General features: G+C 38.9%; 1 protein-coding gene across 13 annotated transcripts in view; it reads right to left on the bottom strand.

Annotated features, from left to right (window-relative positions):
- Positions 1-2,735: 2,735 nt before the first annotated feature.
- LDB2 (LIM domain binding 2) overlaps positions 2,736-23,156 on the bottom strand; it is a 211,116-nt gene continuing 190,695 nt past the window's right edge. For 3 of the 13 annotated variants that reach the window (XM_053976015.1, XM_053976019.1, XM_053976022.1), the window contains 3 exons: positions 14,297-14,420; positions 13,050-13,201; positions 2,736-4,021 (listed from right to left, as the gene is read on the bottom strand). In XM_053976015.1, the coding sequence (XP_053831990.1) occupies positions 3,791-4,021; positions 13,050-13,201; positions 14,297-14,420 (507 nt within the window). In that variant the 3' untranslated portion in view covers positions 2,736-3,790. Of the gene's footprint in view, positions 4,057-6,718; positions 6,862-13,049; positions 13,202-14,296; positions 14,421-23,156 lie in introns of all 13 variants that reach the window. The other 10 variants (XM_053976023.1, XM_053976026.1, XM_053976017.1 and 7 more) reach the window with 8 other exon arrangements.

Raw genomic sequence — 23,156 nt, 5'->3', positions numbered from 1 at the left:
CTCCCAAGGTCCCTTCCAAATTTAATTATCCTACCACATTATTAGACCCATACATATCAATGCAAAGATGATGAAACCTGAGAAAACCTGCATTCTGAAAAGATTACAAATTTGTAAATACTGCTTATTTTTGCTTCTTGTGGAAAGAGAGAAAGAAGGAGCTTTAGGAACTGAAAGATTCTTACAAGAGGCAGCTGGTGAGACCAGCTGGTGATTCATGGGAGTTGAAAGTTCTCTAAAAAATGGACTTTGCTGAACAAAGACCCACCCCCCCCCACCCCAGAAATAATCCCCAAATAAAGCAATTCAAAATACAATCAAAACCCACCAGATTTTATGACTTTTCCATGATTTAAGTTCTTTGTAACAGCAACCAGCTTGGTTATTAGTGTTCGTATTTGGTCGCTTTACTAATTATGTGATTCAGCTTTTCCAAGTAAACTCCTGGAATTTCCTCCCTCTGATTTGTGCAGGCACTTCTCAGGGCCAGTATTTCCCTCCATTTAGCTAAAACAAACAAGAGCTTTCTTTTTGAAAGTATTTCAACATCATGAGATAAGTTTCCTTCCTCCTTTTAATAGCTTCAGGGCTCCCCAGGGGGAAGTGCCAAAAACATTATTTCCTTCCAAATTCTAAGAGAGATACAATGTTCTGGTAGGTGGTGAGATTAGATTCCAGTAAAATTAACTATTGGTTTCCAGCTTTCATTCTTCAGGCTGCAACCTCAGCTCTTACAAACCTGTTGCTTCAACTCACCTTGGTGTTTATTCACCTTTCCCACCGCTCTGTGCCAGGCAGTCATGGGGCACATGGAAGCCCCAGTGTCATTTAATGGCAACGCGCAACCGAAAGCCATAGAATCCGTTAGTTCATGTGATCACTGTTCTTTAATCCTCAACCTGTGGGGAGCAATCCTGAGGACAGGGCATAAGCTCTTAGGATCAGAAATGGGATCATAGGCTCTGTCTTGGCTCTACCATGTCATTTCAATCACGAAATGGAAAGCCCATGCAGCAGCCCAGGGCACAGGGGTGAAGGACGTAGCAGTGAGGAGAGTGCATGTCCAGCTGCTGTCCATCTCAACCGCTTCCTCGAGCTGGCCCATTTTGGACATTTCTTTTATGAATAAATAAGTGAATAAATAAAATCAGCTAGCTGTATCTGTTGTTCACCCTAACCACAATAGGGTGGATTGATAGCTTGTAGACGAGGGTTTTGAGGAGATATGGAGAAAGTGCCCTTGGAGATTAATTCAAGGACAGCACTCTAAGGAGTCTGTTGCCCATTTTTCAAGTGTTCCTGTTTATTTACTGAAACAACAGGAGTAATATGACATCATAAATCTTCTAAAAATTGAAATAGTAGTGCCAGTCTTGAAAGATTAATAATAAGGAACGCCTTTTAGAGTGTGCTCATGGAGATGTAATATGAATGATTAGTGTTCTTGAACATTAGAATTACAGTGTATAATTGTAATGTTAGAATGGTTATATAGAAGCCAGAGATCCCTTAATGGAAGACATTGTGAATTTAATTATTTACACAGAAAAATCAGAGCTGATATAGTCACTGAATGATAAAACTACAGTTTCCTATAATCTGAAAGCATTACAGAGGAGCAGTATGGCCATCCGTGTTTGTTATTTAGCTAGTTTTAAATTCTATAGTTGATATCCTTTATGCTCTAGAACTTGGAGTGTCTTTTAGGCTATCTTCCTGCAAGGGGTACCATGGGTACCAAAATTCAGTGAACAAGGATTTTGCTTGCAGGAGCATGAGCCCACATCAGGGGCCAAGGCTGGTTCCTGGGGCAGGGAGGGAGCTGTCTCTCACCAAGAACCAAGTGGCCACACATGGTGCTTTGCCTTGTATGCCTTCTGCAGTGGTGGTTTCAAGCCTGTTTGGTAGAATCACATCCAGCAAAAGCATGATTAAAAAAAATATGTATATATGCTAAGGAGACACATTTCCCTAGGCTGGCTTCTGGCTTCTATATGTACAGCCACACAGAAAAAAAACTAGGAGTTCTTCAGCTGCCCTTACAATGTCAGCAATACAGAAAGTAGAGTTTCAGGGAAGAAGAAAACACCTCTCCCCTGCACAAAAGGCATGATTGTGTTAGATTCAGCATCTCTCTACCGACAATTCTTCCTGTGTTTCCCACTCTCAGGGTGCACCTTGCAGGGCTTCCCAGGTGCCTGGGTATGTGGGTGTGTGCCTCCGTCCTCCAGCTCAGCCTAGGGCTTTGCAGGCTGGGCTGTGCTCGGGGCGCCTGCACAACTTCAGGGGTTTCACTGGCGCCATGAACAATTGATACGATAGCAAAGCACAGAAAGGAGGATTTTTAAAATCCTCTCATCATCAGTTGAGAGACTCATCATAAAACTATCAGACAGCATTCAGCAGAGTGGAAATCCCTGCTCCAATAATCCCTGGCTCTGGAAGGCAAGGGATGCAAAGTTGAGGATGGAGCTTCTCTGGCTGGATGCCCTGCACCCCCTCACACTTGGCTCTCACTGCTGTAACTCACCTGTGCTGTTGCACATCCTTGTTAGAAAAAAGTATCAAAGCAAATTGAGCTGCAAGTGATTCACACCTACCCACAGGGTTTCCCTTTAGCTGGAAAAAGACTGCAATTCAGTGAAACACTAATTCCAGAAATCCCTGGTGCATGATCCTGAACATGGGTGTGGTGTTGTGCATACAAGAAACTGTAAATGCTGTATAAGTGCACATTTGTTAACACAGTTTATTGGCACACTTATTGGCAAAGCATACATAAAATACAGTTGTATTATATAACACACTGACTCACTGTGTCTTTACATGATGAGTTGAACATATTAATATGCAAATGAAAAAAAATTAGTTTCTTTTATAAAGTTTCACATAAATACACCGGAATAAAAAAAAAAACAAAACAAAACAAAAAATTAAAACAAAAAATGAAGGCTTTACAAAAATATTATACAAGAAATATACTATGAAAAGAAATAACAACAAAGCCAACTCAGATACAATAATAAAAACACAAAAGTTTTAGATTTATTAAGCTGCCCACAAAGTTAATGGATTACATGGCTTTAAAATATCTGGATCGACAGCAATTTTACAAAGCATAAACTCTCATAGGACTGGGTGTCTTTTTCCACATAAAAATATTTCTCATGTCTTTGATGAAAAAAAGACATTTCTTGTTTCAGTATTTTTTATTAAATGATGGATAGAGTATCTACTGGCATCAGCTAAATTTAAATTAAAAATGCTGGATCCTTTAAATGATTAACTGTTGAAAAAAATTTAAAGAATGAACAAAAGTTACTTTAATTTACTTTTCCTTAAAAGCTGATCTTTTTCTGAAACAAGAAATTTCAGGTGCAAGTTGAAAAGCAGAAAATATATTACAATTGTAAAAAGTTTTACATAGTTATGTTAATGAGATCCTGAGCACTGATGACTTGTTAAAATATGGCCATTGTTTGATGAGGAAATAAACAACCCCTTCCAATAAAATGCACTGTCAGAAATTTGCCATGAGATGCTGTTTAATTTTCAATTATTTTAATTGAGGTCAGTGCCAGTATCTAGTCGTATGACAATACTTCCAAGGAATGTATATGGAAGCTTATACAAGAGTTTTCCCTAACGAAAAAAGCTGATAGCTTTAGTTTAGAAATAGATACTGTATCATTTGAAAGGTGTTTCTTTAAATTTTATTTTGAAGAATGCTGTGAAACAGTAATTAATGACCCACTGAGGTACATTGCAGTGGGAACTGCTGCAGAATGACCTATTGGGAAGCTTGTGGTGTGGGGTTTTCAGATTTAGTCTCCTGGTTAGCAGCAGGTTTGCTGTTCCATGGGCTGTTATTTCCCAGTGCAGGTGAATTGTTGAAATCTTCTTCGTCATCCATGCCATTTGCTGCATCATACTGTGTATTCTCTAATCTAGTGATAAGCCTTTCGTCTTCATCCCCAAACTCGCCTCCCATCAGAGTTGGTTCTCCTACCACCATCACATCCTGTGAACAGCACCCAATATTTGTTATATGGAAACCTTGAGAGAGAAAAAATCAACTTAAAAAAATTATGTTAGAGAATTCGCATCTTTTATTTTGTGACATTTGAACAACAGAGTTAAAAGTTCCCATATAGTAGGAACAAGGAGAGATGCTTACACTTTATTTCTAATTTAATTAAAAACTGTAACACATCTCTATAGCCGCATGCTCATGGCTCTGGATCTCAGAAACCCCAGAACTGAAAAGCAGGTAGGCTGAACAATATGCCTGATTTTAAGCAAATGAACAGGCTACGAAACTTCCTTTAAACTTCTCCTTAAAATATTTAGCCTTTATCCAGTAAATCCTTCCTGAGCCATTTTCTTTGGAAAGGCACCAGGGTGTATCTCAGTTGGAACTTGGTGATATGCGTATTTTAAAAGTAGTTTAAAAGAAACCACATTTCTTATCCTCAGACTTCTCAAATGTGGAGCACAGCACTCTAATAAAGATGGTAACTCTCTTATCCATAGCCAGCCAAGCCCTTTTACGCATCCAATATACTTGACATTCTGCTACTTAATTATGGTAATTAATTTAGGTAAAGTTTTCGATAAAAACAATGTTCACACTGATTTGACAATTTGCATAGCTAATTAAGTCATTAGCAAAAACCTGCTGATTGCCAACAAGCCCTGAATTTACCATCTGTTATTTCATGGTGCCTGTCACCTAACTCCATGTAGGCAACCCTGCCGCCAATCTGTGCAGTAAGAGGACCAATCTGTCCAGCTGGTACCGTAAAAGCAAGATGAAGAGTGCTAATTATAATTACACTGATGAAGCTAGTACTCATCAGAAACTAAAGCATGCAAGAAAGAAAGAATTCATCTAATCACTGCTTTAAGTACAAATTGTCCTTCCATGAAAACAAGTAAACCGCCTACTGTACTCCAGTGCATCACAGATTTGCTGCAAAAAAACCTAAGCAGCATGGGATAGAAAGGTGCAAACTTGAGATTGAAAAGCAAAGGTGCAAAGCCAGAGAGCTCTCTTGTTCTCTCTGTTCAAGAGAGGATCAGGCTGCTGTGCTAACAGCTAAAGAAATATGTAGGATGCATCTTTTCATGCAGCTCAGGTGTCAGGGCATCAGGTAGTGCTTGCTAGAAGTGCAGTAATTCCAGATGTGTAGTTTTGTTCCTGCTGATCTAACAAGCCCTTCCAAGAATCCTGGTGAACAATGGATTCATTTTTTAAAGGATCTGTTCCTCCTTATGAATGTTAATAGCAAACAGAAGACAAATGTTTGCATTTAATAAGGTTTCTTTTTAATCAGATATCTACTTCCTTCACCACAAAACAATACAAATTATTGCCTGCAAGTGTTTACACTATTTAGTGATATCCCTTAGCAAAGGCTGGCATGTTACAAAAGAATGTTTGTGTCACATTTTCAGCCTGTGCTATGTAAAAAGTTGTGAGTATATGAAAATTGTTATATTATTTCTTCTTCACTTTGTCTGTTTTGTTACTCCATATATCCATAAAATATTTGGTTAAGAAAACTCACACACAGCTTTGTGACATAGAAGTTTAAAAGATAAAGGTGTTCATAAACAAAAGTTTATTCTAATTTATCCCACCCCTCTAAACAACAGGCAATGTATAGGGTGCACTGCTGGACCAGACCTGATCCCATTGCATTGCGAGAGCATTAATGACGAAAGAGACCTGGCAGAGGACAGCGAGTTGGGTGTGCGTGTGCAGTGTTATATGGCAGGCAAAAAGGACCACAGTGGCTGAAACACAGAATCACAAACCGAGGTGGCAACAGCTCCTTTTACTTTGACATTCTCAAGGACAGGCCTCAAGCTCTCTCTGTTGCCATACCAGCGAGAGGTCAGCGCCTCGGATGAGACTTAGACAAGTGCGTCAAAAATCACTGTGGGGCTGCAGCAGCTGCCTGGGGGGGCCGCGTGAAAGAATTAAATATGCATTACATCCATCAAATGACTGGGAGGGGAAATGTGCTTAACAGCTGCAAGTGCTGAAAGGAAGACAATCACTTTAAGCCAATCTGAGGAGATGTACACTAGTGTACTAAGATGGCATTAAGTAAACAAAAATGTAATCCCCACTCCTAAGACAATATTCCTGTTCCTGATAATGGCAGGCTGAGGATTAATGATCCCACGGGAACAGTGCTAATTTTACTGCTTAGGTCACCTAACACTAGGTTGGGAAAAAATCTCAGTCTGTGGTAGGAAACATTCGTGCATCAGTGGGGAGATGTTCAATGACCTTGTAAGTATTTCCACCTCTGATTTCTCAGGTTCATTTCAAATATTATTCCTTTCATATAATGACTCCCACTGAGAGAAGAGTTTGCACTTGTATTTCCCTCTATGCTATTGAGTCTCTATCTCTATCTCTCTCTCTCTCTCTCTGGGAATTGAACTACAATTATATTGAGGTTAGTGGAGTTTTCCCTCACTTTGTTTAAAAGATAGATATCATAGCATTCATTACAGGACATCTGAAAAAAAATTCTTGACAATCTTGCCACTTACAGTTATATCAGGCAAAAATAGTGTCTCAGGAAGCGCACATGCTCTTTCCTCCCCAGAGGATTCTGCTCCTCAGACTGAAAGCTGAAGACCCCACCAAGTGCACCCCATTGAACCTCCACTCACTAGATCCCGTGCAATGACCACCAACCTCTGAGGAGGACTGGAAGTGACTCCTTTTAGAGCCCCTCAATGCTTCTCCTTAAATTGGCCAGTGGGGGTCACTGCTGTTGAATGACACAAGGCTCCATCCCTCCCAGGGTTGAGGCTGCAGCTCTGGAGTGCTCCTAGCTCCTGCTCATGGAGTGAGAAGCAGAATCCAAGAATTAAACCCTAGTCTCTTGCATGGCAGCACACACTGCTATGGCCTAGTTATGGTAGCACATATTTGACTAAATTAGTTTAAAAAAGATTTAGACTGTAGTCACTCAATCTTATTAATTTACTCTGTGATTAGAAACAACATTTTTTGGTCAAGGAATGTCTCATGATAGTAAAATATGGCTGTAGTGAAGCACTGTAAATAAACCAGTGGTTGTTTTACATTATGTGATAGAAATGTAGTATTTTATAATATAACCACAAAAGCAGCTTTCGTGTATATCATACCTTTCATCCTGTAATAACCCTAGTTGCCATCCAAACTTAAATTGATGCATATAAACTATATAAACAGAGATCACTTCATACAACACTCAAATGCAAGCACTTCTATTTAACAGCCTGGTCATTTCTAGGTGGTGTTTTTTTTTTTTTTTTTTTTTTTTTTTGTTTATTTGTTTGTTTGTTTGTTTGTTTGTTTTTAATACCAAGCCTCAAAAATTAGCTCTGCCCTGCCTAACTGACTAAACTTTTTAACCTGGGATCATCCTATGTCTAAACAATATCTTAGTGAAGTTTGGAGATAAATATATCTGTTGGGCCATGTAAAATTCCCCATCCCTGAGCCTGCCATCTTTGCTGCTGTTAATTCATAGCCTTGCTCAGTGTGTTACAGTGATCAGTTTGTAGCTCTGTTGTCACAGCCCCCAGAATTAGACAAACAGTGCTTCACAAGCCTAAGGTAATTGAAAATGCCTGGCACTCTTAAGTATATCATTCAAGTACATCTCATCCTCCAAGGACTGAAAGTTGCACTAATTTCAGCAGCTAGCATACCTCTAAGTGCTAAGTTAGAAGAAGAAGGGTTCCTCCTCCTGCTTTGTGTTAGTGGTAATTATTTTAATAATTGACTTTTTAGCTCAAAAATTATTAATGACTGAGAGCCCCACTGCTGTCCACACCCATAATGGTCACCACTTCCTTGAGAAAAACATCAGACTGACATTGGTATTGAAATGATCCTTAGAAACAGAACTGACTTTTTAACTAGGTTTCAGAGTAAACACTTTCTAGAGAAAAATCTTTCACATCTCATCATAATTCTCACTGTTAACTTGACATTCTGTTCTTGTTTGGAATGTTTTTCCTAAAGCACAAAAACTGGAAACAAAGTTATTCTCTCTCATGTCTTTACTACTAAATCTTAGATTCTGATTTGCATGGTTTTGAGACATGGGATAATTTCTGACACTAATCTCTGGCCCCGGAACTGTAGCTCTGGTTCTACAACATCCACTACAAACCACCTTAACCTACCCTGTTTCTGAAAGATATATCAGACTGTATTGCTTCCTTCTACATTAGCAAGTTTTTTTATGGATTTGGTTTCTGAGCTTACAGAGAGCTACAAAGAGAAAGGGAGATTATTGAGGCATGTAACTTGCTTATAGAGTGCAAGGAGGTTCTGCTTTAGACTCTGGATGTACCAAAGAATGTTTCATTTACTCAGTGGCATGTAGTGAGGCTTTATTCTTTCCAATACATGATACGTCACTGGGTTTATGGTTACAGCATTACACTCAATGGGATCTTCATTATTAAATGAAAGCAAAATCCACCTATTAATTTCTGTGGTGATGACTGGGAGCAGCATAGAGCAATGGATTTTAGAGTTTGTGAGATTTGTGGATAGCTATCAAGTTTCGAATATATGAAAATGGATCAATGTGCCCTGTTTTAATTAAACTTAACAGAGAGTGATATTTTAGTGAAAACAGCTGTATGGACCCCTTCTGATGACCTTGCTTATGCCTGTAATCCACAGATCACAGTATACAAATCACTGCTTTACAGTACAAGAGTTTGGGCTTTCAGGAAACTTTTATTTGAAACAGAAGAATATGAAAAATGCTAAGGAATATGATTTTAGTCAGTGAGAAGGCTTGAAAACTGAGCAAAGACTTGGGAAAATATTGCAGCTAGCTTCAAATACTAGAGGAAATTATTAGTACTGTGTGAGTGGTAAGACTATGACACACCCAAATTAGATAACTAATTTCTTTAAAATGATAGGAAGGCTAACATAAGACAAAGGCAGGTTTTCTACGAACCTTGCAGAAGGACTCTTGCCCATCTTTGCTCTTTGTCTAGAGGAAATTGGTAATTCCAGTTTTTGCCCAATGAGCCTTCCAAAGATCAGATGTGATTGAGAATATGAACAGATCCAAGTTTAAATTACTGACATCTGCTGAGAATAAGGCAGCTGAGCAGACTACAGTTTCTGGGTCCCTGTCCTGTCTGTTTTCTTTATGCTCTAAAACCAGTCAATGCATCTATGGGGAGCACTGGCAGAACTGAGCCTGCACCCATGACAGCCTGAAAAAAGAAAACTTCTGGTGAGAAAAAAGTTTTCGTATTTGTGCTGACTTTAGCAGCACTTCGTTCTACTTTACCACACTACAGTGGTTACCTCGGCAGCTACAGGATTTGGGTCAAAAGCATCGCTGGACAAGCAATGGGCCAACCTAAGAAGGAGTTGTGTGGTGCAATCATGTGGCACGCTGGCTAAGTGCATTTGTATTAAGAATGTAGGAAATATGTAGTACATAGAAATTAGGTATTATTATCTAATACATAGGTATTAGATAAGGGACTTGGGCCAGAAGAGTCATGTTGACAAGAGATCCTGAAGGTCTGCAATCAGTAGCCTGAGAATCAACAGAATCACAGAAACCACTGTTCATTCCATCGTCATAAGAGAAAATGGGTACAATAGAGTGCAGGTGACTTTCAAAAGGACAAAACTTTGTATTTTATTTAGCACAGTTGAGAAAGTGTAAACAATAGTTAGAGATAAGAAGATAGACTGAGACTGAACATTTTCAAATTCCTGATGAGAGAAAATATACCCACCCACTAGCCGAGACCCTTCAGATGCTTTTATGGATTGTCATTAGAGATGTATCAGAATGTCGGCACTGTGGAAGTGCTCTTAAATTTAAGGCAACACAAGGAGCACAAATGAAACTGATTGATTAGGCTTCAACAACTGAGCTTCAGGATGCAATGCCAATCTGACCCATGCATGGAAATACAATCACATCATTTCGCTTTCTGAGCTTGGCTCTGTATTGTCTGCACTGTCCCTGCCTGGACAACTGATCAGAAAATAATGCAGGTGGAGGAAATGGCACAACCTTCTCCTTCTACTAGTAGAAGAACATCTATCTGACAAGTAACATTCCCTCGTCAATCAAGGTTTGCCCAATGTATTTATCTTAAGAGCTGGAAGGGGCTGTGGGGAAAATTACAAAACTCCGAAGCTTCAAAATTTGCCATAACTGATGGTGCTTCTGTTATTTGGACACTATCCTGAACATGGGACATTTTCCTCTCCAGGCACAAAGACCTCATTAAAGAAACAGAAGTTAATGGTGTGAGTGAGAAGTGTGGGTGAGGCGTATGGTAAATTCACATATTTGCCAGACTGCATGCAGCATTAATGTAGGAGCAAAATGTAATAATCACTAATGTCCTAAACCAAGAAACATCACATAGAATAGAGGCTAAGAAAACACTGTTTAATCAGGATTAATTTAATATCAAAGTTAAAACAATGCAGAAGCATAAAAGAGACAGGAAACTAGATGTGATTATGATGGAGAGACTGACTTTGCTGGCAAGGAAGAAATCATTGGAGAAAAAGAGAAAGTTGGAATACAGGACTTCATATTAATCCAGGGTTGATATAGATATGAGCTCATTGTGGGGTTCTCCAGAGAGGAGATTGAGAAAAATGCAACTGAAACTAGCTCTGGTTATTTGAGTCATCTGGATAGAAGATGCAGTGATTTCATTCCTCTTCTCTAATAAAGAGAGGGGAAATGCTTTTAACACTGAAAGTGAATGATTTCAGTAGGGTGGGGTTTTTTTTACTGAGCAGGAAAGTCCCATTCACAGAAAGCTCTATGGCCAAATGAATATTTTAGTGAATTGAAAACTGCCAAATTGTGTTCAAGAATCTCTTGTCTTGTATTGCATGTAAGGGAAACCAAACATTAACTACTAAATGATACATTTTAAGTTACAGTTATGGGAAAGAAACAGAAAGCAAGTTACTGCTACCTGCAGCTATCTTCAGAAAGCAATGGCAACAAGGTCCACTTCAAAGAATGCATAATTTTGAAGAAGCGTGGGATAACATCTCTTTATTAAACTGAAAAGCGTTGAATAGTTTTACACTGAAATATCCTCCTGCTAAAATTATTTTGAGTTGTCTACTCTACAGGGTGGCCAAACCATCAATTCCATCTGGTTTGCTATCTTTGCTGTGGGGAAGATGGGAAGAGCTGTTAGTATGTCAAATTGAACAGCTAAGCATTTTCCCCTTTGCAGATGGAAAGGAAAAGTGTCCTAAAAATGGAACCTGATCCTCCATACAAAAGAGTTTAGACCATTTTGCTACTCTGGTACAGAAAGCAAAGAATATTGAAAAATATTGAGTATGCAACATCCTGAAAGAAAAAGAAGACTAAAAATCCATTCCTCATAAACTTCACCAATATGTCTCAGATGCTCAACTATCATCTCCATCAGAAGAGCAGCCTTGACTGCTTCATCTGTCAGGAGTAGCCTTCAGCACCTGAAGTCACTTTCAATATCAGTGGGAGTGACAGGTAAGTATCAGAGGTCTCAGTCACGTTCAAACATTCAAGTACACACGGCTACCACTGAATGCAACAAAAGTCCTCTCTCCAGGGAGGAGCAGGCTGAAGAGAGGCAGGGGGTCAGATTCTGGTCCTGCTGAACTCTGAGCAGGGTGTAGCTGATGGAAAACGTCTACTGTTTTTTAAAGTTGGAGACAGCAGGGAACTAGCTGGGTGCTTGGTTTTGCACTTCATTGCAGTTTTTTCTTAAATATGGTTGAATATTGATCCAAAGGTTTTTTTCTGGCAGATACCATCAGTGGGGCAGAGTGGTGCCTGCCACCAGGAGATCAGGTAGTCAGCCTTCTGACTGCTTTGTGCTGCCAGAAAAACACAGAGATGCCTATATTAGGGAAAGAATCTGACTCTGGGGATGCGAGCTAATTTTAATATGACAAGGAGGAAATATGAGTTTAATGTACTGAAGCCCAAAGCTGTAAACTAGTGGATTGCTAAATCAGTTGCTAAACAAAAATCTTCATTTCATTTCACTGGTGTTAGTCTACTTCTCTTTTTTAAATCTGGATATTCAAACTTCCTAGTAAGTGTCTGCTTTGTGCTAGCAAAACGCCTATATTCTTTGTCAGGTTTCAGAGGAGACCTACCCCTTCCTATCTGCTGATCAGAAATCCAATAAAAATACCTGCATGTTATTCCCAGGATATGACTTTATGGTTCCTATAATATCAAATTAATTTCCCAAGCTTTAAAATGCATAAGCTATCTCCTTATTGACTAATGCACACTTTGTCACAATTTGGGGTCTGAATACCCCTATATTGTGACTAAGGCAGTAAATGTGACATTATGGAAGTGCTGCTACAGTTGTTACTCTGGAAATGACTTGGTGTCTCCCTATACAGTTAGGATGTCAAGAGTTTCAGCTAGTAGAGTGGATAAGCTGAGAACCATATTCCAGGGGATCTACGCTCTGCAAGTGGAGTGATTGGACAAAGAGATAAGCTCTGCAGGTAAGTTAAATCATAACCTGTTCCTGTTCAGCATCTGAACCTGGCACCAATTAGAGATAAGGTACTAACACAGAGAGACCAGCAGCTTCCTCGGGAACAGCTCTCCTGTACCACTGGGACACATCCTTGCTTGGCACCTGGCAGATGAAGTCTGCAAGGCAGATATTTTGTCTAAAAACACAAGGCCTAATTGAGTCCTACTACTAGTGAAGGGACTCCCCCTGACAAAAAGGGGAACTGGCCCAGGCCTTTAAAAAATCATATCTGATCCTCAGGACACTTCTGTTTGAGGGTCCTGAATAAAAGCTGCACTGCAGAACAGCTCCTTCACACCTCTCCACTAATTCCCCAGCTTCCACAGCACACTGTGCAAGATTGCCTTTTGCTTGTGATAGTTTTGGCTCAAGAATGCACCTTCTTTACAATGTATGGAAAGAATTAAAGACCATAAGTGATTCAGGCCTAAAAGGAAAGTGAGACTTACAGGTACCTGACTTGATAGACTCAGGTTTGCAGCAGCTGACTTTTTCTTGCTGTTGGTACTATTTGCATTGTTCCCAGCACTACTGTTGGAAGTGCTGCTGGTAGAGTTTTTCCTTTTTCTCCGTTTGGTTGTGGGTTGTCTTGTGGGTTCTGCTGCAATAAAATGATAAGAAGGAAAGCAAATGGCAGATACTGTGAAGCAAGAACTAGAATGACCCATAAGAAGAAGTGCTGAAATACTTTTTCAATTAGTTTTAAATTGCTAAGTTTAACAGTAGCAGTTGTGTTAGATTTAACATACAAACCATAGAATGATTTTTGGACCCAAGCCAATGGAATCTGCTTTCAATTTTTTCTGATGGATTGACAAAGCCTATTGTCCCAGCATTGTCTATAAAGGTATTTCAAAAGCATTTTACTGATGGGAGTATCATGATAATGATCATTATGGTCAAAGTGACTGTGGAACTTGCTGAGGGTCACACTGCAAGAAACGGTGCTAAACGAAAATGCAGGTCTTACTGTGATGTAGGGTACAGCCTCCAGTGACCCAGCCAGAGACAAAAGCTAAAGGAGCTTTCTACCTTACTGCTGCCATCAATGCAGCAAGCAACAAGCAGCCACCTTTTGAGCTCCTTCTACTTCCTGTGTGGGCTTCACCTTTGAAACTGCTGCCCCCAAGAGAACCATGAAGTGTGCCAAATTCCATTGCCCTGCAAGCCTGCAAAACTCAGACTGAATCAAGACGATTACACAGCTTTGCTTAAACTGGCAAAACCCACAGGGGCAATTGTTCTTCTCAAAATTTGGCCTGGGCACCCATGTGAACACGCTAAGATATAAAAATCTTTATAATTGAAGAAAGAGGAAGGAGATTAGGTCCAGGCCTGTAAATAACTTAATATTAGTCTCAAAGACAATTAATTATGAATTGTAGCTGTAATTTCAGAGTCACAGCAGGAAGCAGGATTACACAAACAATGAATTCTAATGGAGCCAGTAGGCATTTTGCATTCCATCTACACATACTTTTGTCCTAAATTATATCCTAGTCCTAGTGAAGCCATCGCAGTGTGTACGTCTATAAATCAGTTGTGTCAGATTGAAATAATAAAATATTAGAATAATTTTCAGGCTTGCTTTGGGAGCATTGTTAATTTTTATTACTTTCCTTTATAGGTAAGATTTCTCATTGCTTCTCTATTAATTTTACTACAAAATAAGTGGAATTTTGGAAGTGAAACATACCTGGTGGGGCCACCATTCTCTGCCATTTTTGAAATAAGCAAGTCTTCAAGCAGTCTCGAGGACTTAGATTGTAAGTTTTATGTCTTGACATCAGTTCCTGCATTGGCTCCAGTATAACACACAACTAGAAGAAAAAAACAGAATAGAACAATTTCAACCAAGAAAAGCCTCCATTGATCAGTATTTACATAGCTGGAAATTATATTTTTGGATTTTTTTTACTCTTGCTAATGAAGCATGCCTTATACAGTTCAGTTTAATCTACACTTGGATTGCAAAATCAAAACTCTGAATTGGGAAAACTTTTTCTTGCTATTTATTATCCTAGGTAATTTATGAACATATCAGATAAACTTCAACTCTAGTCTTCCAGGCTACAGAGATTTCAGAAGACTAGAAAATGTTCACGCTTCATTGCCAAAGCTGCAAAGATTAATAAATTATAAAATGCCCATAGTGGGTTAGTATTCCCATACAGCAAAATTTGTTCTTCTGACCTGCTGCACACCACAAGGAGAACTTATAAATGATCTTTTATGTTGATATTGCATGCAAAATAACCCAGGTAGTTTTGGGTTTTTTTTTGTTATATGAGGACTATACACTCTCGTCCTATGATATGAATGAGCCATATGAGGAAAAAAAAAGAGAAATGTTTTATTTTTCTTGTCTGCTTGAATGCTGAATATATAGGATAGAGATTTCTGAAAACATGGAATTTCAAACATCTTTTTAAAATAGAGTCTTATATATTGTCTACCTGTTTGTGTACTAATTAAATATTGTTCACTGCTTTCTACTCCTGTTAGCACAGCAGATCCAGCAGAAAGAGCAGCTGCTTCCTAGTCTCTCCTGTTTATAACCACAGAATAATTTCCAGTCATTTAAACCTCACTCAAAGCCACTGAATGCTACAAAATTGCACACGTGTAACTGAGGGCTTACTCTTGTTTGCCAGAGCCTTGGTTTTCAGGCATCCTAAACAAGGAGAAAAACTCCAGGTTGACCTAGAGGTTCTACCTGAAATTTGCAGGGGTGGCACATAGTGGGTAATGGTTCCTTACTTGCAAACTGAGAACATATGATAAGGAAGTAGCTAGCACAGAATAAGCATGGAGCCTGCATGCCATTTTTAGTCACTTTTCAAAGCAGAACTGCATTTAGAAGCAGGTTTTTCTTTTTTTACCCACAGAAGTAGGGCAACAAGTTGATCAAATGATTGGAAGTTGGAATGGCAACTGAAGAAAGGCGTAACTTAAGTGAAGTCTAGTTTTGAATTATTTACTTAACTTTACGAAGTTTTGCTGAAGTAATGTCCAGGATTTGCTTCAGCAGGAGATGTTTTCCCTGTGTTCTTTTATAAATATATAAGACAGACAAATTCTTCTCTCTGGCCTGCAGAGCTGAGCAATGCTTGCTCCATTCTCCCTAAGTGCACCCTTCTCTCATTCATATAAATGGAGATGCAAAGTATGCAGGGAAAATAGTTGAAAGGGACCTGCCATGAGGACAGAGACTAATTCAGCATTTAAATATTACTGTGAATTGGCACTGCTGTTTGATGAGCCTTCCATTAACAGCAGTTAAAACAGAGATAACATAAAGCAGCAGGGAGAATGAAGAGCTTGAGTATGAGAAATTACTTTTTCTAACTGCAGAAATTGAATCTGCAGTTGCCTCATTGATGTTTTTCTTACACAGTTTTTACATATGTTTTGTAAATAAAAATTTGCAAGATAATCTAATAGATAGAAAGCTACTATCACATAGTGCACTCTGGGTTTGGATTTTCATCTAGTTCAATATTCAACAAAAATTAAGATCATCAGGTCCTAAAATACATGCAGGATCCAGTTTATGCTGTGAAAAAGGTGGTGTATTTTGAGTTGATATTCAATTTATTCTGAAACCTGCAGGTGCTTGCTCAGATTATGTGTGTGTGTGTGTGTATGTGAGTGAGAAAGAGATTTGTAATCGCAATGGACACCATTGTTTTGACTCTCAAAAGTCTGGGTTTCTGGCATGGCTGGCTAAATTTTCTCCTTATGAGCTGACAGCAGCAAGCATGAAAAAGATACTTGTGATAATTCTGAACAAACTAGTTACCCTGGGCAGAGCACTAGACTCACACAGCTCTACTGTTGCTGCGACTAAAAATATGTAAATATATATGTAGGTCCTTCCAACATTTCCTTAAGGACACTTTATTCATGATATACTTACTCTTCCCTAGATATTTATTATTGGCAACAAAGAGAATGTTTCTTCTTTATCATCTTGGCAAAGATGTTTGCTATTGTGCTGTAACCATAATGTGCACTGAGAACTATGCTGTCCCCACTGCCTGTGGATATCTTGACTGCTAATCCTGTATATAATCTCTTTCACTTCACACACAAATTTAAAATGGAATACAGATCCAATATGTAGAAATGCTTGACTGATCTTACTCGCATAGAGAAAAAAATATGGGCACCGAGGGCCCTACTCTAGGACATGGAAAAGTCTCATGTTCTGGATACTTGGGAGCTATACACACTCACATGAATTCTTCTGGTTTTTGGGGAATTCATAACCATTTTCTTCCTCTAAAGTCTGAAAATTGTAAGGTCAGCTTTGGATACCTGAGTAATAGCAGGGCATTCAACTCTATAGTTTTAAATGTATCTAGCTTACGTGAATTTGGCATAAGTGTAAAATGAACAGGATTGAAAATTATTGATATCAAATCTCACAGTCTTTTTTGATGACCTTTGAGACCTCCTTTAAATCTAAAGTGACTTAAACCCAAATCCTTGAAAGAGGAAATGATTGTTCTCCAATTATCTTAAGTCCGAAGAACTCGCCAGTGACAATCAGTACCTTGGTTTTTCCAAAAAAGCCAGATTAAAAATGTGGGGACAAGATGCATTTTAAAGCTTGATTGGCCAAAACCACCTGCTGGCTTTAACCACCGGTGAGCAGGTAACTGGCAGGTTGGGTTGACAGAGTGAGTTCTTAAAACAAAGCTAATGAAATGTTTTATACTCCTGCATTCATTGGTATATAGAAGCCTGAGGCTTAAACTGTCTATTCCCCACAGATCATTCAGTCTCCCTCTGTGAGATTTCTTCAAAACATCCATTTTAACGTTTTTTCAAGCACTGGATAATACCAAAAATGTACAAATTTTTACTATAGTACTATATTAATAATATTTGGAACACCAACAAAACCAACCAATCTCTTCTACAAGCAGTTTCTTCACAGCTTGAAATCAGTCACCCAAGAAAATAGCCTAAAGACTTCAAGAATTTAGTGCAGTGACAATGTATGATCACAGAAATAATTTCTACATTCCTAGGAATACAGAACCTTTGATGGCAATACTTGACAAGAGAGATATTTCTGAGTTCCACACTTAGGCAACATTAGAGTTGGGATCCATATGCCTGTGCACAGGTGTCTAGTGCCAGTTGAAATGCCCTAGATGATGCTGGATCTGATCCATCAGATCACTCTTGCTGTCCCAGAAGGACACAAAGCTCCTTGTGCATGTTTCAGGCACTAGAATGTATCTTAATTGTGTGTGCAATTGAACAAAGCCTAAAGTTCAAAGAAAAATGTTGTTTGTTCTAGCTTTTAAAACTTATTTGGAAAAATGTGTATCATAATAGATGATGTATTTTCACTCTGCAGTACTAAAACCCACTGAAAGAACTCCACATTATGCTTAGTAACCCAATATTATTAGAATTATTTATTAGCTGTATTATCTGAGCTTGTTGTGATGATGTCTGACCATTACTCAGAACTATTGCTGTTCCACTCTCAGAGCTGTGAGGTGTAGTCGGCTCTAGGGATAAACCCAGTACTTCACACTGAGAGATCACTGGCATGAGCAGCCTGTATTTGTGGGGTCCAGTACACACTGCAACCCATGCACATGGTTTGGTGCTACATATACTGGCAGTGACTTTCCTGGAGTTCCATATGGATCCTATGGACAATTCACCAATTAGAGGGCTTGGATCCAACTTAACAAAATGGTAATGCTATACCCTTGGGGCTCAGGGAAGTGAAAACTGGGAACATAATAAGGCACATTTGAGCATTTGAAGATTGTTTTTGTTTTGGGCTGTTTTTTTTTTTTTGGTTGTTGTTTTGTTTTGTTTTGTTCTGTTTTGTTCTGTTTTTTGGTGTTTGTAAAACCCATCAGGAAGAATTTGATTTTTTAATGATTTTTCTTGGAGGAGAAAACCAGCATTTACAGGTTTCAAAAACCAGTGTTTTTCAAGAAGGGAGTTATATGAGGAGATAGTGGTGGCACTGCAGACAGAGTTAAAGGGTTCTGAGAATATGGATCCACACATAATTTCCTGTAATACCTCAGATATCAGCAGAGCCCAAACTGGCCTTCATCAGTAAGGGGTGATTTTCAGCTCTGAGATCAGTCCAGCCACACCAAGAATAGTTTTAGCCTTATGATTTTTGTTCTAATGCTGGGGTTTTATTCCATTCTGACAACAGATGTCCTTTCTGGAAGCAGTGAATATTAGCAAGAAACACCGATGTGAAAGCTCTCTTTTACCTTTTGCATACCATAAGCTCATGTATTCTATTTCTAATTGAATTAGCGATTTCCCTGCTCATGAAGCCTTTTGCCTCCACGCGGGTTTTTGCGTTTGCGGTGGGGAAGGCTGCTGTGCGCTCGGCGCACCGATGCGCTGCTGCCGGCGCTGAGCTGCAGGTGGCAGAGCTGCCCCAGCCAACAGGCTCCCCTGCCTCCGTGCCAGCAGCACAAAGGAACGGCAGCCCTTCAGCTTTTTAATGCTTTTTGCATTTTAAAGAGAAATTGGTGAGCCTCGAGTCTTGCCGTACTTAGCTGGTGACACTACATCATCACCCAGCCAGTTTCTTTAAATCAGGAAACATATCTGGTCAGTAAGCCAGGTGGCCAACAAGTCCCGTGGTCTACCAAAACAAGCAAGTTTTAAGATCTTCCTATGGGTGCCCATTTTGCCTGAATACATACAAGTTTCACTAACTACAATTTTAAAAATGGAAATAGCTAAAATTTTCATGTAGATGACACTTAAAACTGTAAATGTATAATGTAACATCAGTTTTTCTGAACGAGCCACAAGGAACCAGGCAGCAATGAGAGTGTTCCCTGAAGTTCTACTGAAATGTAGTTTTAACTCTTTGATGCTTGAAACTTTTCCTGGTCAAATGTCCATATTAATCAATTGAAAATTATAGGAAAAGTTGTATATTCAGAGCACATGTTGATTTACAACCCTTTCTAAAAGTGACAAAACCCCCATTTGAATGGGAGTATTAATCATTGGCTAATATTCAGGTAGGATGTTGACAGTGAAGGTATACCTGGAATACAATGTGCAGCCTTGAAGAGGTTCAGTGCTTTCTTTTAGAGCTCATTTTTTATCCTCCACAAAGACTCTGAGTTATTAACCAACAAATCTAAACACAACAACATTTTATTTTTATGCTGAAATGCAGTCTTTCCTTTGCACACTCTCTATGTGCTCTAGAGAAAACAACTCCAGCTAACGCTGCTAGAGAAATTCTGGCCCCAGTGCATTTCCTTGGGAAAAGTCCCATTTCTTCAGTGGGGCAGGATTTCTGAAAAGAACTGAAATGTCTCTGCACATCCACATCCACTGTTTTATGTCCATCCACAGGTACACATTTCCAGATGTCCACAATATGTTACTGATACACCTGCAGTGAGGAAGGGGACACACCATGGATGTTTTTTCAGGCCCTGCAAAAGAGTTATACCTGGAAGTTTGACTTCTTGGAGTGGTTTCAAAACCCTGTATGAGTGCCCTGGACCCCCAGAAGCACAGCACTGAAACAGGAAAACATTGCTGCAGTCCTCAATACAGTTCATTTTTTGAGTTAGAAACAGAGAAAGCTTATAGCTGATTTTAAATTTCTCTGCTCATGCTTGTTTTTCAGAATTAATGTAAGTTTCATTCCCCTGCAGAACAGAGGGAGGAATGAAAATTTCTTAGGAACATATTGCTGCTTCTTTCACTGGCCGGCTTGCAATTCACTGCTCAAAATAGCATGTGTTTTTTAAGGATCACATGTGAATACAGAACATTTTCATCTTAAAAGACATCTTTGTTTTCCATTAAAAACATGGAGATATAAATGAGAAATGTTTTGGGGTTTTATGAACTGAAAGAAATTGGGTGGTTTTTTACATACTTGTTCTCTAGGGGGGAATGCTTTGGCTTTGTTTTAAGCTCTTGCCCAGTATGTCAAGTCAAATACAAGTCTCTTCCATCAGTACATTTCAGTGGATCAGCTATATTCATGGTCCTTCCCTGCAAGTTAAACTTAAAGCCAAAGAAGGGGCTTTGAGGTCCACCACTCAATATTCTTGCCACCTTCCCTTTTTGAAAAGCCACTGTGCACTCCTGCTGAGATGTGGAACTAATAAATGTTCATTGTACATCCCATGTAATCATATACGTGGAATAAATAAATGTTCAATTTTGACAGTAATTAGTGCAGCAAGCAGCAAATACAGTAACTTCTTCAACTTAAATGATAAACCCAGTTATTTTAACCTGCATATTCAAAATCCAGTTGGCACAGGGTAATTTAGTGAAACCTTAGATGATCTTTGGGACAGAATGAAAAGCCAGCTCTTAAACCCAATAGCTTAAGTAGTCCAATACCACAGAGTAATCCCTAGCTTGTTTACTGTGACTACTGTTCTCTCCATATTTCCAATTTCTTCTGTGCCAAAGATTTTTTAAATTGGCTGTGTATAAACAGACCAAAGTCCTTGGGTTTGCTTCATAGGTAGGAAACAATAGGAGTTTTGAAGTCTACAAGGAGGTGAGAAACTGCTTGGAAATATGGTATAGGCAAACTTACTGTATTTGCTCCTAAATTGAAGACATTTGATTTAAACAGATAGTAATTAAAAGGTTTCAAAAATGTTACTAAAAATACTTTCTTTAGGCTTTGACTTAAAATCTCATTGAGATGAATGGGATGATACCTCTGAAAGAAATTGTTTTAGACTAGCTCAGGGCTCAGCAAGACAGCACTGCATCAGGTTGAACTTGGCTCATATTTTAAGTACATCTCCAAAACCATATGGAGTGGATACTTAGTGTTAGCTTTAAAAAATAGAGGGTGAGTTTCTGCAGCACAATAACATAGCAAAAGCAGATTCTGGGACAAATTCCGTAACCTGAGATTTACAGGGTCTAGGATATACTTAATAGCCACCACACAGCAGGGGAGAAGGTTCCATATTTTGTGATACCATCTTGTGAGTCAAGAAATATTTGTACTTGCAATCACCTAAGAAGCTAGGAATTAGAATTTCTAGCTTAACACTTGCAATATTAGTGATCATTTTCATCTGCAGCTTATTATTTGTACAATGACATATATATATATATTACAAAATATTAAGCCCTTGTTCTAAAGAGATTCCTATCTTAACTAGATAAGAGGTAAAATACTAAGCCAGGAATAATTTGGCAATAGACAGGTATGCACATAAAAACAACAATTTCATGCACCTATCTACAAGTCCCTTAAGGACTACTGATATATATTTAATGGTTCTCACACATTGACAATTGAAAGTATGGCTGTTTTGCCTGCTGCACGTCATACAAAATGTTATTAATTTCATTGATAACTTGGTTATTTAGGAAACAGTCCTGCCACAAGGCTCCTGGTGTTCACTATTCCTTTTGTGTATGTTGCCAACCCTGGAGGATGCAGTGGGATGACACACAACTGCTGAAGCTCCATGCTGGATTCACTAGCAAGTACTCAGCACTCAGCAATGTTTATTCATCCTAAGCTATGCCCTGAATGCCAGTCTAGGACTCTCCAGTTTCTCACTAACACCCAGAGGTAGCGAATGATTTCTCAATAATGCAGTATTCAGCAGCTCAATTGCTCCCAAGCTACATAGCTCATCATGTTTTTACACTGTTCTGTATCTGCAGCCATTTCAATTCCTAGCAACAGTGATAATGGAAAGAAGCAGCATTCATTTCAGGTAAGACTAAGCTTGAAAAACATGTTTTTTCAGGCAAATAACTATGAGTGGATATGACACATATCTTAACACAGCACAGCCATCACCAGCATTGCAGCTAATTCCAGTTAGAGTGTTGCACCCCAATTTAATTTCTCTTCCTCCTTTTCTTTTCTTTTCTTTTCTTTTCTTTTCTTTTCTTTTCTTTTCTTTTCTTTTCTTTTCTTTTCTTTTCTTTTCTTTTCTTTTCTTTTCTTTTCTTTTCTTTTCTTTTCTTTTCTTTTCTTTTCTTTTCTTTTCTTTTCTTTTCTTTTCTTTTCCTTTCTTTTCCTTTCTTTTCCTTTCTTTTTTCTTCTTTTCTCTTTTTTCTCCCCCTCCTTTACATATCAGCTAAATAACAACTTCCACCATTGTCCTCTCCTCCATGCACTCTGGAGCAATTCAGGTGACTATGGAAACTTTGTTAGACCTTGTGGCCATTAATTCTGCCTTTCCTTGTGGTGGCACCATGACAGCATCAAAATTGTGCACTTGGTCAGCAGGGAACCCAACCTCCTTTACAGTTCAGAAAGTTTCTTCCTCCCTCCTTGCGTCCCAGCAAGGCCTGCAGGTTCCTCACTCCTTGCAGTGTGCCCCGGCTAGCAGAAGGGCTCTGGCTTTAACAGCTCCAGAACCATTCCTGTCAATGTCCCTGTTCCTGCAGAGCTGCTACTGAAGTGCTGTGCAGATAGCTGAACACATTCTTCCCTGAAAACGTAATTTGAGGGCCTACTTAGCATCATATTGCATTAAACTAAGCATTTCTTACAGTGCAGATGATCAGTCTTAGTGACA

The sequence above is a fragment of the Vidua macroura genome, chromosome 4, assembly GCF_024509145.1.
Source record: "Vidua macroura isolate BioBank_ID:100142 chromosome 4, ASM2450914v1, whole genome shotgun sequence".
Classification (NCBI taxonomy): Eukaryota; Metazoa; Chordata; class Aves; order Passeriformes; family Viduidae; genus Vidua; species Vidua macroura.
This window is presented reverse-complemented; position numbering and strand designations above follow the sequence as displayed.